This window comes from Pleurodeles waltl, chromosome 9 (genome assembly GCF_031143425.1).
Source record: "Pleurodeles waltl isolate 20211129_DDA chromosome 9, aPleWal1.hap1.20221129, whole genome shotgun sequence".
Lineage (NCBI taxonomy): Eukaryota > Metazoa > Chordata > Amphibia > Caudata > Salamandridae > Pleurodeles > Pleurodeles waltl.
Window position 1 is genome coordinate 872,460,599 of NC_090448.1, and position 19,919 is coordinate 872,480,517.

Consider the following 19,919-nt stretch of genomic DNA (forward strand, 5'->3'; position numbering starts at 1 on the left):
ACCCCAGCCCTCATAACACACCGGGCACAATCATAGACTACACTACGTTGACTCATTGGCTAATAAGATTAACCAGCACATCTAGATAGCGTGCTTCACCATCCACCCCTGTGACTGCAACCACTGCCCTATCCTCCTAACCCTTCGCACTACTCACCCAACACTCCTCACGAAAACCAACATCCCTTCTCCCCATCACTCCCTTTGGATCAGTTCACACCAGTATCTCAGACCAATACCGACCTTAACTCATGTTCATACCTAACCCAAATCCCTACTTTGTTACTAGAGATAAATACAAAACCTAACCACTGATCTCGCCCATGATGGCTAGGTTAGTCTGGCACAGAAGCTGATGGCAACTCCACAACCACATCCTAGCCACAGATCTGGACTGTGAAACATGGTCCAACTCAACCCGTTGTTGTGGTGTACTGCAACCATTTTCAAGATCCCCCGAGGCTCAGCCGCCTGCAACGCCAAACGTCCAGTCCAGAACATACACAAGAGTATGCAGAAGGAAGTATCACTTCATAAACCTTGGGTATTCACCTTACTCCCTGTAGTTGTGGGCATTGGTTAATTGAAACCATGGGATGAGGAACGACGAAACAACAAGACCAGACACAAAACTGTAGAACCTAACCCCAATAACGAAAAGACCTTTAGTCAATAAGGGCCCTGAAACTTTGGTTACCCAGACATTAGGCCCTAAGAACAATTGTTTTCATTCCCGGTCTTTAATAACATCCTCCAGAAACATGAAGGTTTAGAACATCTTCCTGAAGCTCAGCAAAACGTGGTGTAACCACACATAGTGGAGTACAGTATCCCTAATACTCATGAGAAGTAGATGCATCAAGCCAGCAATGATAGCTCAGACCCATTAGGGGGAGACTCAACCTGAATATGCAATACAAGTCACTACGCAGAGACTGATCTCTCTCTAATACTACCCATTGAGGTGGTGGGAAGGTCAGAAGCCCAATCCTTCCTTTAAATACACTTCTGTGTTGATAACCTATATTGACAAATGTCTGAAAAAGCCCTAAAACAGATAAGTAATTAGCAAATGCTGTGCTATATACATATACTATAATATAATATAATATAATGTAACAAAACTTAAATACAGCCGTGCAAGAACGAGGCATCTGAGAAGGAAGAAAAGATGCCTTACACTCCCACAGGTATGGTGATAGAACACAGGGGCAGCCCAATAGTAGGAAATGGGAGCTCTAGACCTGTTCTGAATGGCAAATGGGTGTCCCTGCTCCCCCTCTCACTCTAAGAGATGAAGCAGCGGAGACCTTTGATATGACAGTGCCTAGAACTCCTGGAGGAGAAAACCAATTTTGCAGACATGTTTGATCACTGTTGGGAGGCAACCAAAACTGTAGATCAGAATATAGCACCCCCTGCCTATGTTCTGAATATGCACGGCCTCTGGTATTTGGCCAGACATTTTGAATGCTTAGTCAGGATCCTGGAGAAGACATCATAGCCTCTTCATTGTATGGCAGGTATGAGAGGCTTGCACCCACAGATTAGATGAACCCCCTTAATTGTGCTTCAGCAGAGGAGGAAGTCCAAACAGGCTAAGAGCTAGGGTAGTCTGAAGTGCCAGTCCTGAGTAGCATCCACTGAGATGTTGTGTTGCTGTGTTCCCATTATTCTATATCCGGTATGTATAGGTGTCTGGGTCTTGAGTGATTGTTACCCACGTAGGTGTGCATGTTCCAGAAGTCTGCGTAGGTCGCTGAAAGGTCTCCCCTTCTTCTTATCTCTTTGGGACGCTGTTGGCAAAGTGACTAGATGTTTTTGCTCCTGTTTAGTGAGGTGACCTCTTTTCATTCGGAGGCAAAGCAGTGATTTGGTAGGACTGTCTTCATCTAACTCTAGACTAAAGGCTGCTGCTTGAGTTGTGGATGGATAGAATACATACCGTCTGCCCCTTCTAAAACAAGAAGATACCTAGAGCGATTAAGAATTAGAAGTGAGATACCTATTTTTTGTATTAAACTCTTCATAGGCCCTTAAATACATCAGAGAAATTTGCGTACTCCAAGTATCTCCATCATAGCCTTTTGGAGCTGATTCTACTATTGTTTTGTCTTCCACTTGCAGGTAAAAGTATGGAGGAAATGAAGAAAGTGCTATTGCTGATGCTGGGCTGTGCTGTGCAGGTGAGTTTGCATCACTCAGTTTTCTTTTTTTTTGGTCTTCTCATCTGACCTTGTTTGTATACTTTGCTAAGATGTCCAAAGTTAGGAGCTGAAAGTTTTCCATCAGATACTAGTCGCGTCGCAGCAAAGAGCCATAAGGAGAGATTTGTTTAGTCTTGATGGACAAGGAAAGTTGAGCAGGTTCATCTTGTAGTTTGCAGTGGGACATTCCTCAACATACCAGAGTCTATATGAAGAATAAAAAGTGAAGTTGGATTATTTTCTTACAATGGAAACATTGGGCTACCTGCCCAGCTTCCTGCCAGCCAAGCTGATAAAGTAACCCAGTAGGTTGAGGGCTCACAACCATCCGTAAAGTACAGGTCAGGGGCAGTGGCGTAACAAAACGTGAGGGGGCCCACTGCAAGATATGCTAAAGGGGGTCCCTGCACTCACGAAGGAAGAAGCTAAGAGGGCCCCTTCCAGTATGGGTAAGCCTGGAGGCCCTCCCACACTGTGGGGGTCTCTGTTATTCCCCTGTTGACGGGTTGAACAAGGCCACTCCGTCCAATAGGGGTAAAATGACTAACGTAGAGTTGGGTAATAAATATTTCTAAACTGCAAGAATCCATTCAGTTTGTGTTGTGTGTTAATGCCATGGTCATTAGAGTATCATTCCATTGGGCAACAATAAACAACTGTTATTAAGCACCAAGATTAAATGGACTTAACTCAAGCTCAAAGCTTTACAGATGTGTTGTTATTTTCCATTATGTTCTCTATCTATCTTCCCTCTGTTGCCTGTTTACCTGTCCCTCGATGGACTTGCACCCTTCCAGGGTTTCGCTGTTCACTTGCCAGTTACTAGTTCTATTTTTCACATCCTGGAAGTTCTAACCCACATCTCAGCAGCCTCCAATGCCTTCAACACTTTTAAGCCATCTTGGGCACACATTGGAGCTAAACCCTTTTTTGTGCTTTAGTGAAAAAAAGTATAAATGTACGGCTTCATTTTTCACGCTTTTCGGTCAGCTGTACTAATAATCCCTTTTTATTGGTGCTGGCCAAATGCTCAGGTGTGCGCCACCACAATGTACGGGACACATTGCAAAAGTATTGGTAGGTAGTTCATCGTAATATGACTTGTGTCTGCTAATAAACTGAATCAAAAGCGTACTCTGCACACCAAGAGCAACATCTATTTAAGAGACAAGGATCCCCCCTTCCCCAAAGGTACATCATTCATCTCCTCTCCACTGACTAGCTAGTCTGAATTATAAATTCCGTCAAATGATTAATTTCATGTCTTTAAAGTATGTTGCGTTTGCACCACTTTTATCTATCCTTGTTGTGTTAACATCCTGATTGTCGTTTGCAGAATTAAAGGGGTACAAGCTATCATTGCTTTCATGTACTCGGTTGCCCAGATCTGTGATGACATTTGTACCTTGTTACTTCGAATCTTTTAATGACAATCAGCATCAATTTCTTTTTTAACATTTATAATAGCTTAACTCCGAAATTACTCTGGTTTCCACTGAAATACATTATGTGCAGTGTTACTGTGAAAACGACACTTTAAATGTTTTATTTTGAACAGACTAAAATTATGATTTCTATAGTTATATTTAATCTCCCTCTATATATCTGTATATATAAATATAATATTTTAAAGATGGTCATATTTTGAATTTAAAATTTGTTTTAAAAAACAAAAGTAATGGTAATTTTTATACAATTTAAATGTCATATTTATTTTAATTTAAACTATTTAATTTAGTGCTACCCATACATGAACCCTAAACAACCTTTACTGCTCCTTAACACTACCCATCCTTGAACCCTAAAAAGCCCTTGCTACCATAGCCACTACCCTTTAATGAACCATTACACACCTTACTACCCATTCCTGAAGCCTAAAATCCTTTACTAACCAAAACAACGCAAACCCTTGAATCATAAAAATTATTATAATGAATACAATTATATCAGTTTAAAATTATCTATAAATTAATCTTGAAAATAAATTACACATTAGGTAGTCGTAAAATAATTTGAAACGTATATCATAAATTGCATTTTCATTATCGCACATGTTAAGCTAAATGTATATGAAATTTAGACATGTATATTCTATATATGTATATATGCATATGAGAACTACAATGTATACATGTATAAACATAAATGCAAATACATATGTATATACATATATATTACTTATTACATGCAATTTTAAAATGTAATATATACTTAGCTGCCAAATAAAGTCCTACAATGTAGACGTGTCTAATGACTTCAGATGTAAACACTCCTGACGTAAGGTCTGCAGTGTAACTGTAATATACACTTTACACCTAACCCTTAACATTGTATCATAAATACTTACACATTTAATCTGATACCGTCATCCCTTTAACCTTAAAGCCCTTCACATCTGTCCTTAATTTTGTCCACTAGAAATAGTGGAGAGGTGTGTTAGGAACAGACCACAGAAAGATTCCATACTTTATTTGAAATTCATGGAATGATTAAGTGGATAAAATAGGGACAAGTCTGCACCTACATGCATCATTCTAAGACTTCTCTAGACCACAGGAGAATGAAAAGTGTCTATAAGCATTAGGCTGGCTATCAAATGAGAAAGGTACTCTGGTTTGGCTACGAGTGGTTGCATATCACGCTACAATTGCAAAAGGAATTCTGTGGTTAGTTAGTGAATTTGAATCGGAAGGCAGGGGACATAGAGAGAAATGTACAAGGGCAGGTACTAACAACAATGGCTCTTTTCTATCGAGGAAATTTGAGTTACCTGAATAATAATGAGATGGACAGTGCTGTCTCATTGCAGTTAACAACAAACTTGATTAGAAATGGCAAAAACATCACAGCAATGTCGATTTGGTATAATAGTTTCCTTAGGAGGCAATATGCAACTAAAAGCTTGGCACAGATGTGCTCATGTGGAAGTAGTCAAGTATTTTTCGAGCAAAAATAACAAGGACATTTTATTTAGCCCCACGTCCTGCAGTTTCAAAGAGCTTTAAATAACCAAACTCAGAAGTACTCCTTTTATTGATGAGATGAAGGGTCCTGTGCACCCGACAGGATTTCTTCCTTTCCCTGCATATGTTACACACATCGCAGCAGCAGGTGCTTTAACTCCCCAGACTAACATACTGAAAATATTTACTATCACTGTACTCAATTTGAATTATGTAAAGAGTCGTTAACCAATTTTCATTTTGGCCAAGTGTGATTTAGACTGTGGCATATTCTATGGACCTCTTTGTTTGGGACCTCTATACGTAACTTTTTACAGTCAATTAAAATTATGTTTGAATCATACTTGAAAGGGCCAAAGACTATCCTTTCACTTGTCATCCTAGATTGGTTTGTAGGTCTTGGTTTTAGCAACGCAAACAGACGTGTTACTTGCAATATATGTAGAGCTTGCTTTGGGTCTGCCCTGTTCAACCTTGGGTTTTCTTCGATCAGCTTCTTCCAGCCGTTGGCTGGAGTCTATCACTCTTTTCTCGTCTCTACATAGTGGGATCTTCATTTCTCACCAAATGCTATTGGATGTCTTGATGTATCCGTTTACCTCCACTCCAGTGTTTGTGTCGAACTGCTTGTGTTGAACTTCATTTTGGACTACTTAACAACTGTATCCCTCTCTGTCCAATCTGCAGGCTTGCTCTCTACTGTCTTTCAAATCTGCCAACAGTGAATGCATTAGCACATAAAATGCAGACCTTTTGGCATTGCTACTGCTTGTTTTGTTTTGTTAAGTTCTCAGTTGTTGTAAGTAGGGATACTCAAGCCAAAAATGTGTACGTCTCTGAAATGAGATGAAACACTTACCTAATTTTAAATGTGTTTTCTTTCCCATTTTTTTAAAGTGTGAGCAGAAAGAGGAATTCATCGATAAAATCAAGCAATTGGATATCGGGACACAAGCTGCAATAGTATCACATATTCAAGAGGTTTGCAAATTGTTCTTAGAATTTCATTCCACATCCTCTGCCTTGACTTTGCAAATATCTTGCCATTATAACAGAGCAAATGTGACACTGGACCCAGTAATCGACCCTCTCCATCACTGCTTGACAGCACACACATGAAGAATAGATATCAATCCTCTAATAGTAGTCTTAGCTGAATATCTTTCAGTCACTTGATTTAAAGAAAAAAACATTTTCATCATTCCCACAGGGGTTTATGATAGGGTAGTAGATACATTTCATTAACTCTTCATCTGTTTTGATTTTGAGTGTTAGATGAATACACTAATTGCATCACAATAATTTCACCTGGCATTGTTAAATGTTGTAGGTGACGCACAATCAGGAGAACGTGTTTGATCTGCAGTGGTTGGAGCTTCCAGACATGGCACCAGAAGACTTGGACTCACTATCCAGGAGTCTAGTTCTGCATCTGAAGAGGCTCATTGATGAGCGAGATGAGTGCGCAGAGGTGAGATCAAAGCAAGGGGCATTTATTGCAGAAACTGATGTGCAAAGTCTGGTTAGCTTTATCGATGAGCCATTATTTCAAAACATTTCAAGTGCATTGGGATAGGAACAACAACCAACCTCATGTTCCTGGATTCTATTGGCATTTGAATATGTTCAGTATTTTACAACATACCAACCTTCTGAAATGGTAACTGTTGGATGGATGCAGAAAGGTTGAAGAATACTGAAATTGGTGTGCTGACCACAGAAAGAAAAACAAACTCACAAACCTATCTCTCACCAATCACACATCCATGTCTGTCACCGCACACCACTTTCAACCACACAGCCCCCCTCAACCACACACAGCTCAATTACATTTTGCATAATGTGACAAATGGGAACATGCCCCGGGGCTAAGGGGCTGGTATATCTGTAGATAGAAGTACTGCACAGATCCAGACAAGAGGGTTTCCGTTTATCACCCAGTTGTCTTTTCATTCTTTGGTTGTGTTATCATCTTGAACAAGCACAGAGCCTGTAAAAGAGTTAGTTTGAAACAGATTACAGGTTTAGTTTATGTCAACACAAAAGGATGATGGACGGAGTGCTGAACGATGCAAACACTCACCCCCAGCCACAGATCTGGGTTTAATCCATCGTTCTTTTGCTCACCATGCCACCCCATTTTGGACCCAGCCGTATGCAAATCAGTCGACCCTGTTCCTCATGGGAACAGTCCAGCACGAACTGCCAGGCCAGGTCCACCCTGGACTGGAAACAAGCATCCTGGGACCGGTTTCAGGGTATCACCCTTCATCAGCCAGGCTAGCTTGTATCCAGTGGCACAGTGAGAAAGGGACCCACGTCTTTTGTTTTGTGATGTTGCTTTGTGGGCCCTAAGTGGCAGGGGTATGCCCAGACGTGGGTCCCTTGCTCGCTGCGCCACTGGATTCAAGCTAGCCTGGCTGATGAAGGGTGATACCCTGAAACCGGTCACCGGATGCTTGTTACCTGTCTAGGGAGGACCTGGCCTAGTGGTTCGGGCTGGACTGTTCCAATGGGGAACAGGGTCAAGACTGATTTGCATATGGCTGGGTCCAAACTGGAGTGACGTGCTGAGCAAAATAACAATGGATTAAACCCAGATCTGTGACTAGGGGTGAGTATTTGAAAAGTTTCAACACTCCGTCCATGATTTGATTTTGTTTTGTGATGTTGCTTAGTTTGTCAGCCTGGTGAAATAACATAGGTTAGTAGCAGCAGCGAGATGCTCATTTAGAGTCACGTCTGTATTAGGTAATGATACAATAATAGATCGACATAATCTCTTCTGGGTGTTTATCTGCATCAATGACTTGCAATAGTCACCAACGTTTTGAAAAACATGAATGCCAGTGAAGGAAGTTATTGGTTTCAAATGGTCCTAGCTGGTTCAAAGGTTTCTTCTCTAAAAATGTTTAATACTGTTTTGTTCCAGAATGGTCTGAGATTCGGATTTTTTCCACGGTAAGATAAAATCAGAAGTGCATTTTGTTGTAATAGTAACTCACGGGAGGAGTGAAGGCCAGCGATTGACAAGATATTAGCAACACTTTCATCAGTCAAAAAAACCAATCCATTACAGTGCTGCTGTTTTACTCAGTAATCCCTGCTTGCAACTCCAGCCTAACTTTTGCTTGCAGTGCAATAGATGTAATGGTCAGTAAGAAGAAGGTGCTCAGTTTTGTAATGTTTGAGCATATTCCTGGAACATTGTACTTGCCGATGGTCATCAAATGTTGGAGACCGATTAAAAGTACTTTGATGTGGCAGATAAAGATGGCAAGGCAAAAACTGCGAACTTGGGTAAGGCTGCTCTGACTATCGTTCAGGGTTTCTGTGGACTTCTGGCTGTGTTTTGTTACCTTCCCTCTACCACCAATGCCCCTGCTAGACCCTCTGTAGGCTCAGCATACTAATAAAAGCATGATCGTTCCAAATGCGAAAATGGAGCCACCTACAAAAAACCTGCTTGCTGAGATAGTTTTAGCTAGGCCTCTTTGATGTCATTAATTCATGGCCTCTTCATCAATGCTTTAAACCTGAATGTAGAGGCATTCGTTGCATTGCTTCTCCCTAGAGGAATGGACTGATGTTCACATATGCCACTGCTTAATGTCTCCTAGATGCTGACAGACAGCTGAGAATGGGCAGTAGCCATGTTACCCAGTTCCTTAAAAAACTGACGTATCACTAAAACAGGAAAATTAGCCTATACACTTAAGAGTCTATGCCGTAATCATGTATACCATCCTAAACCTCGACTGCTTAGGGCAAACTGCCTCATTCCTCAATAAGATCGGGCAATAATAGGAGGCTCACTTTTAATAAAATAAAAAACTAGATTTTCATAAAAACCAATGCCATATTACCTGAGGAGCAGAAGAGGCTCCCAGAAGTCCAGGAGGCAGCAAAAGATACCACCAGGCTAGGAAGGAGAGACCACAACAACCGCAGGTGTCTACAGTCTTCATTGTTTCCCTGCGGGATAGGGAGAGGCGAACGTCTTCAGCCTCACCCAAAAATGATGATCGGCACTACCCTTGAACAGAATCTCCCAGCTTTCCTACAGTCGTCGCGCCCGAAACTGATATATGATCAACATATTCCAAGGCATCAGAAGCAGGGAAATGTTTATCTCTGTGGTGTGACAGGAACATATTACAATGCCTGAGCCAGCCCAACTTCGAGGCCATTACCTTCATGGGCCTATAAAATAAAAACTAAAAGCCTTTCTTTCAAACCCCCAAAAACTAGCCTGCCACCTGCCCAACTTTTTTTCGGCTTTGACTCCCTTGGTGCCCACACATGCAAACTCTCTCGCTATTTTTTGCATGTGTGCTCCATAGGAATTCAAAATGTATTGAAATACTTATTGTAATGACTGTCTTGCTGTAAGAGATGTAGGGCTGGTCTCTTCATTTTTGTTCAATATTCATACTGGCAGCAATGATACTTTCAGCTCTTCACTTGTGGTCCGTGTTTGCGAAGACGAGTGACCTCAGACAGACAGCAAACACACACACACACACTCTTTCCCACACACACTCTTTCCCACACACAAGCACGCACGCACATCCATTAACAACACTCATACCATTCAAACATGCACGCACGAACCAAACATTCATTTTAAAAGATCACACACACTCATTCTTTCACACACACATGCATGCACGCACATCCATTAACAACACTCAAAACACTCAAACATGCACGCGCGCACCAAACACTCAATTTAAAACATCACACATACACATACATACACACACACTTACCTTCAGCCTCCAGGAGCGTTAGGACTGCTGCCTTCTATGGTTGGTCAGCCAATGAGGGAAGGCAGCAGTCCCAGCCTTGTCACAGAGTGGGATGGGGTCAGTGAGACTGCTGAACCCACCCTACTCTGTGACGAAGTGTCACTGATTGACACTCGCCCTGAGCGCTTCAGGGCTTAAACCTGAAGCGCCCAGGGCGAGTGTCAATGGGTGACGCTTTCCTCGTCACCCAGGGCAGGGCCTCGAGGCACCTTTGCTGGGCTGAGGAGGTCACTCCCATAGGAGCTGTGATCTCCTCAGCCCAGCAAAGTTCAGCTCAGACAGCCAGGAGTCTGCGCAAATCACGCATGTCTGCTCCTGGCTGCCTGACCTGAACATGAAGAGTGTCTGTCAGGCTGACCTTTGTTCAGCCCGACAGACACTCTTCATGAGGGGAGGGGGTGTGAAAACTAGTAGTCTTACTTCTGTGTTTGATTTTGAAAACCAAAAACCAAGGCAGGCCACAATCTAGTCACCCTAGATAAAGGACAGGAGTATGCAACCCATTTACAAAAGATAGCCTTGCCAAAGCTTACTAACTTTAAGGTGGGTAGCACAATAAGCCCAGTCAGTATACATCAATAGGACAAAGAGAAATACTTGCAAAAACACTCATAAACCAGATTAAGTGATTCATTATAGGAGAATTGCTCCCGATTGCAGAGAAAAAACAATGGAGAATGTAGTTGGTGGCATCTAGCTTTCAGGTAGACCAATAACCATTGTGTGACAATTAATGGGTTAAAATACCTTGTAATCCATGGGTAACACAATGAATGTTGGAGTGCATACACAGGAGGAAGGTCATAACAGACTAATCTAATTGAGATGACAACGGCATCGGGAAATAGATTGAAGCAAACGGATAATCGTGAGCTTACTGTACATCCATACATTCCTTTGTGAAAGTGATGGGGCTACCACAGCCTTTGAAGTCCCTGATGCTGTTAGAAAGTAAGAGCATGTTAACCGCAGAAAAAAAAATGGTGATCGCAAGTTATTCAAAATGTTTCATCTTCCTTGGGTTAGATATTCCCTACCATTCTCATATCAAAAATATACAAGTAAAGATTGGGCATAAAAACATCTCTTCTACTGTTTCAAAGAGTCAATTAATTCAGTGAATATTTCCTAGAGGACGTCCCTTTATTTTTGACCCTTCAGGATTGTGCGCTTAGTGACTGGTTGTCAATGCCCATTTGCTACTACCGTCTCCATACTGATTTATCATTGAACGGACCTAGAAACGTAAAGACGACCACCAATTATGTTGTTAAGGAATTCTTTTTCATGGGTGTTTTGATGGCCATTACCTGTTACAGGACGGCCCGGTACTTTGGGTCTCTTCTCGAGAGATCTGTTTTTGTAGTTTTTTTTATCACTTTCTTTTACGGGTATGGCACCCTTTGTATTTACAATAGTCTTGCATGACATATGTACACCTTTTTATCGATCAATATGTAATTTACTATTAACGGCCCATGATTGTCTCAGTTCTGTTAAGCAGTTTGGGTTGTACTGTAAACGAATCAGGTATTCCTAACTGTACGCAGTAGGCTGCAACAACTGTTGAGTTCCTTTTAAGGTTACATATGGCAAGAAAAGCCAGACTTCCTTGGCACAAGAGGGAGTTGGACAGCTGCCACCCCTTATTACTTGAACTGTAATTGATACGTTTTCGCTAACACATGTCTCTTTGTTCCTATTTCTGTAGATGGTAGTGGATCTCACTCAAGAGAGGGACTACCTGCAGGCTCAGCAGCCTCCGAGCCCTGTGAAAGCTTCAAGCCCTCAGTCTTCTCCAAACCGAGCCAACCGTTTATCCAATGAGGACAAGCAGCACATGGCCGTGGAGCTGGCAGACACCAAAGCCAAACTAAGACGGATTAGGCAAGATCTGTAAGTTGTTTTAATGAAAGAATCATGCCAACTAGACTTGTCATTTTTTTTTTTCAATCATCAGAGCAGAGACATTCTGCCTACCGGAGGCAGCTACGGCAGAACAAACTGAAAATGTGGCCTACAGTCAGAGTTGCATATTTTAGAACCTGTAGAATTGCACTGTCATTCTGGGTTCCACACTTGACCAAAAACACTTAATCACAATGTGCCTCATATTGTAGCCATGTGTGATGCCACAGTTTAATAAATATATTGAGTATGCCATTTTGTCTACCATCATTCATGAGAATAGGATCCGGTTCTTGGTTGGGAATGCTCCCAACTCATCTGATGCCCACATTCTAATTTTGTGGGAGATCAGACCTGTTTATTGGTCGGTGTAATCCTACATCACATGTTTGAGAATTGCCAGGTCTTTACACAATGTCTAATGCAGGTATATAAGACTCCGCTTGGTGCAAGTTTTCATCTCCCAAACAACAGTACATTGTGCCTCAGCTGTGTTTGAGTTACGTAAATGATAATCTATCCATATTCCACACACAATTAGATTGTGTTTAAAATGCCATTTTTATTTAAAATTAGATAAGACACAACTAATTCCATTTGAAATAACATCGCACCTTCCATTAATCCCCAGTGATACAAAGATAGCTACACCTCAAATAATATTTTGCATGAGTTTGTTTTGGTGCATAATATGGTTTGTAAGCCAAGAATTTACTAACAGGTAGGTCACCTAAAGAGATTACTGTACCGATATCAGGCACAAACCCTGCAGCAAATGTTTTTTGGTGTGCACTTTGGGAGTGTAACAGTCGTGTGTTACATGATAAGGAAAGTTACAAGCCAAGAAATTGTCCTTCTCGATGTGTTGATTAATTGTAATGTGTCAGTTTTGATCTACCTGGGCCTTCTCGCGGACTGCAGGAATGAACATTGCATGGGTGAAGGGATGCCCTCCCAGGTCTGTGTTTTGTCATGTAATAGCCTGGGAACTCTTTCTATCCACTGAAATAATACATGGGATTATGTTGCTGGTGTTCATTAGGCCCTTACTGCGAACAATCTGCCTCTTTTGTAGTTTCATTCCTCCGTAGAACGTTTGCCAATGGAGCTGGTATGCGAAACTGAACATTAGCTGCAAAGCATTTGCTCAGAGGGCAAGTGAAAGTGAGAACATCATTCAAGTGCACAAAGGAAGGATTGGAACGGGTACAAAGGACGTGATCACGGACGCCAGTGGAAGCCAGGATCGGCATCTGCAAATCCTGGCTTACCCTTCGAGACCTTTGGTCTCCGATGGAGAAGAGAAGTGAACAGGGTGCAGCATTTAACTTCTAGAGCTTCCGTTGTCCGCCATTCCCCAGCCAGGTAACCAGTTGGGGCAAATTGTGGAGAGCTCCTCAAGCGTGGGTAGCATCAGGTGTCAGTAGGTCCACAATGTCACTTCAGATGCCGAGACGTGTTAGTGCCGAAAAGGCAATCTGGCTGTGCCAGATGGGCTGGGCTGACTAACTGGTGTGTGCGCTGTTTTTTGTCATTTTCTGGCCCTGTTCTATGGTCCTGTGGGGCCGTTTTTACAGTTGATTTCTCAACTATTACTACAAACGTATCCTACAGCAAGCACATATGCTTGCAGGCTCCCATAGCTGGCAAACCACCTGTACAGCGTGTTTTTGCAAATTCACAACTGCCCCCATTTGGAAATGTGGACCGCTTTGTTGCGAGACATTTTATTAGCTCACAGTGGCCTTACAGCCTACCCATTATTTACCATAGTTTGGCTGCATTGTCACTCATTTGTGTTTTTTCTCGTTTGATGGTTTGTGTGGGTATCACTTGCTAATTGGGAGTTTGGCCCTCTCCCAGAGCGTAGACTCGTTACTCTTTGCTTTTACACTGATCATTGGTTAGTGCTGCTTGTTTCTTTGTACTGCAGCGCTCACCATGAGTATGAGTCTGTCCAGCTGGCTCCCTCACGTGCTTATGTGCTCGGCCCGTCACTGTGTTGCTCTTTCTCAGTGTGCTTCTCTGTCCCTTTCTTGGTTCCATCCCCCGTGTTGTCCTCTCTGTCTTACCTTGTGCTTCTGTGCTCCCCCGTGTTGGTTTGTCCAGCCGGTGCTTCTCTGCCCGTTACCGACTTTGCTTCGCACCCCTTTCTTGTGTTTTTCTTTGTTACCTGTCCAACAAGTAAGTAAAAAGAAGAAAAAAAAAGGACCTGCATCATTTTATAGGTGCGCATGCATGGTGTGCTCATCAACAAAATTACTCACTCATCTGCCTCAAATATTTTTTTGTTGTTGTTTTTTTTTCTTTTCATTCTTTAGCCATCTGAGCAGCCTTGGGGATGCTGTGCAGCCTGACTAAAACCATTGGCAAAGCCAGTACACCCTAAAGGAGCTACCAATTGGCTTTGCCAATGTGTGTTTATCTGATTTACTAATAGAGGCAAGTTGTTTTTGTTGCATGAGCCTATTTTCTGTCCAAGTCTCACCCTGGGCATGACCGTGTACCTAGAGATTTGGTGTTAATCCTTTCAGCCGTTTTCAAGAAATTAGATTTATCAGAAGGACACGATTTGGGCATGAAAGGTTCATTCTAAAAAAAGCTAAGTACATCTGGATGGTTTGTCCCCAGGAGTCCCACAGGAATTCTGTAGTACCAAATAAATGATAAAAATAAGGCCTTCTGAGTAGCCAAGGGAGCTTTTTCTCCTGTCTGCCAGTTCGGTGCCAGTGCCTGGTGATCTCATTGACTGGCCATAACTCTGAGCACAGTGTTGTTGTCGATAATGAAGGATTCTGGACTCTGCCCAAAGGCCATGCTTTAGGCAGAGGGCCTGGTCGGAAGCCAGGCCTTGCAGTCAACCACAGATGGCATGTTGGCCACAGGGGACCGGCGAAAGATAGGTGTATGCTCAGTTCTGAATCTGATCAAACAAGCTGTAGAAATTCTCTGAAAGAAAAAAATGGGTTAAAGTAATGTTATAGTTATGTGTTGATGTAAGATATAACCTATTTAAAAACAAAAAAACACTGAAATACGCAATTTATGGTTTGCTGATTTAACTATAACTTGCACCCCGCCATGCAGAGCTTATTAACCTAACCCACATTGTCCGTCACTCATGCTGTTAAATTACATTGTTGACTTCCCTGATGACCTGTCAGATAGCATCACTGATGACATTATACATTCATTGTGTCAGTGTTCTATAGGGTTTGTAGACTTGATGTAATTCAACACATTACACTTGTGGCCAATTGTCTATCACCAGTTGCATGATAATGGACATTATATTTGACCATATGCATAGCATATCAAATCACCCATATTTGGTGGATCTTGCCCTCTTTTTGCTAGTATTCACCCCCCTAACTAATAAAATTCCTCCATGTACCTTAATGTGGTTGCCCCTTTTTAAATCTCGAGCACCCTTCACGGAAGAGTTTGTACACTATCCACCTTAACATCATCATCCTCTTAAATACTTCACATGACCTGCAGTTCTGAGTCAAAAGATTGGCAGGTATTTATTGATAGAACCCCTCTTTCAAGGCCCAGTGAACAACACACCGTAGTTTGCTAAAACACACAACACACTTTCCTGAAATGGCCTACAAACTTAGTGCAATGTTTTACAACTCCAGTGAGAGTTAAACCATCTATAGGTGGCTGACTCCTACATTCTACTCTATTCTACAATCTGCAGTGCTTGAAAACTTAGGTGGAGTTCTGGAAATAAACCTCCACACTGTATACATTATTCCTGCATGGAATTTCTCTATAGCATTGTATTACAACTATTTAACAATGGGCATTGGTCATGGCCTCCACTGGTGAATACTCTAATGTCAAAACAAGCTTTGGACTTTCTCACTATTTTCTATCAACATGCACAATCACATTTGGCTCCACGGCTTACTCTGCTTCTATTCTATGCACCCACAAGTGTACACAGTAATTATCTGCTGTCTATGATCATGATGTCATCACTTAAGACATTTGAGAGATCACTGATGAAATCGACGATGTCATTTAAAATGTCATGAGTGATGTAATATGTGGGGTCATAAGCTGTGCATACCGAGGTGCAAAGTTTAGTTAACTAGAAACTAAAACGTGAATTTCAGTGGTTTTTTATCTTTATATATTAGGTTTTCTCATTTCAGCACCGAACTATAACATATTTTCTCAGTGAATGTGTGTGTATGTGTGTATATATGTGTGTATATATATATATATATATATATATATTTATATATAATATGTCTTATGTGTCACCTCTGTTGTACAGGAACAGAGGGTTGATCCATTGAATGGGAGATCCAGTGCAGAAAGAAAACAGTTCTCTTACCCAGTCCTGCACGCGTAACCCTCACCAAAAACAGGCATTCCAGAATGTTCCTTTATTTGTTATCTGGTTTGTTTTTTAGATCTGTTGTGTCATCATTAACCAGAGGGTCCCTTTAAATGATCTATGAAATCTCAGCACTCCATTTTGTTAAATAATCGGTTTTGTCATTTTCAATGTAGGGAGGAGAAATCAGAGCAACTGGTCGACACAAAAAACGAATTGGATCGCTTGATTTTGGAGCTGCAGAAAACAAAGCAGGAGGTAAGAAAATGGGCTGGGTTTGAACTCCCTTAGTTTTACCACATAAACCTAGGCTGGTGTAATATATGTGTAAAATGTTTCTTAGTGGTATTAAAGATATTTGACAGAACAGGGTGCCTTCGAATTAGTTACCGTAATTCACATTGTTCAGTTCTTTTTCGGTGTATTCAGCTTCCCTAAACAAATAAAAAGTTGAAGGGATAGTTAAGACAGCATTTTCTCTTTATTTCAGTATTGGAAAAAAAGGGAAAGCAAGGCTTTCACAATGACAGTGGTGCTCTCAGTGCATTAATCAGCACAACCTCACTGTTGCAGACCCTTCCTTAATCCAAGTAGCTACCAATGAATTCTTCACAGTGCATGGAAACACTTGGTGGACACACAACTCTCTGAGCAAACAGTTGCAGGGTCCTGCATTGCACTTCATTTTTATTTTTTTAAGATGTGTTTTTAAACCTACTCTCTATGGGTTCAATATGTTACAAAGCATATTTTGGAATACATGTCTTTAATTTCCTTCTGATGTGCTTTATGTTTACATTTTAACTTTTAATACACATTATTGCATAGAACACATTTTAAATATTAGACATTGAGAGACATATCTGCAGTCTTAGGCAAATAATGAATACTAAGCAGAACTTGACAAATGCTCCAAATCGTTCTTGCAGAATACGTAAATGAACATGTAATTTAAAACATATGATAGGTAGCACGTGCATTATGGACCTATATTGCCAACTCAGGTTTCAGATAACATTTATAAACCATTTAGGCCTTTAGCCTCATGGTTTGTAAATGTCACAAGAACCTTTTGATGGCATGTAAGGTCCATATTACAGCGTTATCCTTTATGATTGATGATATATATAAAATTCTGACAGTCTGATGCTCCTCTTGGAGCATACACTCTTTCACCAACATTTTTGTGCAAAAGAGAAGGTATGGACACATTTTTGTTGGAATGTAATCTTTTTATTATTTCAAATAAAAGCACAAATATTCTCCAATGTATTTGGACCATTACTGTGAACAAGTCCAGTAATGATGGAAATGCATTGGTGAAGCTATACGCTTTTATTTGCAATAAAAAAAAATTACACTCCGACACAAGTGTGTATGTACCTTCTCTTTCAGAGAGAAATGGCGTAGAGATCTATGTATATATATATCCATTGCCACTATTAAGATGTGGTTCAGCGACTGTAGTTACACTGAAAAGGCAATTTTAATGTGCCTATAACGTTGGTCCCCATCAATGCATCTGCACCAGATTGTGGACTCCCTTACAGTATGCAACCAGATTCCAGCATGTAGTTTTCATGCATTTCTGTCGGGGGACTTAAAAAGGGGACAAAAATATATTTTTCCTGTTTTAGCTCCTAAAGGAAACCTTGCTTACCACTACAGCGGAAGATGATGAACCAGATTTACCCCAAACCTGGCATGAATGTAGAACACTACACCGAAAGCATGCTTGTTGTGGTTCATTGTAGCTTTGTTCAGTCGTTTTTTTTTATAGATATTTGAGGTTTAAAAGGTGACAGGTGAGCATGAAAGTGGTGACCCTTTTTTATAACTTGACAGTTGAAATACATTCTTGGTTTGCTTATCACTTTACACTATTTGCAAATATGCATGAAATTTGGTAGACCCTTGGGATCATGTGAGTTTTGCTCCAATCCATTGGGGGAGAGCAAGGTACAAGGGGATTTCATGTACTAATACACTTGGCACTGTGTGGTGAATATGCATGAAGTGTCATGACAAGTAGCAGTGTTTCAGATTCTGTGCAGATCCAGTACTGGGGACCAATATAAATGGCACCTTTCAATAGATTTAAATAAAATTTGGCACAGTCTCACCATGTAACACGTACTGTTGGTGTTTCTTAGTGTAATGCGGGTCTGTCTGGCGAGGCATATAAACTGTTAATTTGCTAATACCTTTAGCACTGTATGATGAATCTGCCCACAAATGTAGAAGCCATAGCTTTCTGTTTTGTATATCAAGTTTTGAGCAGATCATTTAAAGGGACAAGGATAAATGAGTAGGCATTCAAAGTTTCATTTATTAAAAACTCGGGGTTGTTTGATTAATGAGCACTTTACTTGGCAGACAGCGAATTAATTCCAGTGTGAAAATATCAGGCTCCATGCAAATCAGGCGGGGTCAGAGCTGAAGGGGAGAGTCAAAAAAGGACAGGGACTGCAGCCCGTTCCCACTGCACAGAGCAAATGGCGTTGCGTAGTGGGGTTGTTTGCTCGGATGAGCACAAGAGCTGGCCTTGTAGCCAGGCCCCCCTATGCATGGCTGCACAGTGCAAGCACCGGGAGTTGTCCAACTGCAGTGGTTGGCCTGGGCTCTTTGGACACCACCCTCTCTGTGTACGGCCAAAGACTGTGCATAGTTATGAATGAATATATGTCAAGTGAATGAAGTGCTTCATAAGATAAACCTGAAATTCACTGGAAACAAGCACAGCTCAAGGTAGTTCTGGCTCAGCAAACGCAAAACTGAAAACGACCTAAAATTTACCAGGGATAGTATGCAACAGTAATAGGTGACAGACGGCTTCATTTTGAGTGCTCAAGATGTGTTTTAAAAAAAGTATAAAAAACTGTTCTATAATGGGTAGTGCTGTATAACACTGAAGAATGTGCACGCAACCTCAGTCTCAGGCCTCATACTGTACACGAAGACCAGGCAGCGAGCTTGAATGATTCTACCCACCGGGCGAGTTACATTTTTACCGTTTTCTGCAGTGTTTGCATAATTTTCCAGGATAATAAGAATGAGTGTAAAAGCCACCTAGACTGTGATTGTAGTCATTACCCCTGCTTTCGTCATGGTGTCCACCTTCACTGGATAACTTCACCCAATGTCGTTTCATGCTTTGCGCAGAACATCCATCTTGCTGTAGACGCTCGATCTGCCCGCACTTACAGAGATGAGCTGGACTCCTTGAGAGAGAAGGCAAACCGAGTGGATCGACTGGAAACCGAGCTAGCCAGGTGCAAGGAGAAGCTGCACGATGTTGATTTCTACAAAGCGCGGATGGAGGTAGGCCAAGGCTTGGAAAACTTGATAGGTTCATTACTCTTCTTTCATGTTACAGTGTGGTCTGCCATAGTATACGCAAGTTATCCAAACTTAATTTATAACTGTAGCATATTCCTGCAGATTTTAGCGCGGATATTGCACATGTGTTTAGTGGGACCACTGGTAAATTCCAAGGCCTTCATTATGAGTGGCCATTCATTCTGATGGGGCCAATAACAGTAGTTACCTATCCCATCGGAAATATGAGATCTGCAGGAACTTGGGTATGTTTAATTTCACTCAGTTAATTTGATTGCAAAAAGGAACCAAAATAGGAGTTTGGAATGTGGGGTAGGAAAGGAGAAATCATCGGAGA

At 41.4% G+C, this 19,919-nt stretch overlaps 1 protein-coding gene across 4 annotated transcripts in view; it reads left to right on the forward strand.

The window, feature by feature from the left end:
• The window catches only part of CCDC88C (coiled-coil domain containing 88C), a 476,272-nt gene that overhangs the window by 196,833 nt on the left and 259,520 nt on the right, over nucleotides 1-19,919 (forward strand). For all 4 annotated transcript variants that reach the window (XM_069208171.1, XM_069208172.1, XM_069208170.1 and 1 more), the window contains exons 5-10: nucleotides 2,128-2,186; nucleotides 6,068-6,151; nucleotides 6,501-6,641; nucleotides 11,693-11,877; nucleotides 16,420-16,501; nucleotides 19,406-19,564. In XM_069208171.1, coding sequence (XP_069064272.1) covers nucleotides 2,128-2,186; nucleotides 6,068-6,151; nucleotides 6,501-6,641; nucleotides 11,693-11,877; nucleotides 16,420-16,501; nucleotides 19,406-19,564 — 710 coding nt within the window. The remainder of the gene's footprint in view (nucleotides 1-2,127; nucleotides 2,187-6,067; nucleotides 6,152-6,500; nucleotides 6,642-11,692; nucleotides 11,878-16,419; nucleotides 16,502-19,405; nucleotides 19,565-19,919) is intronic.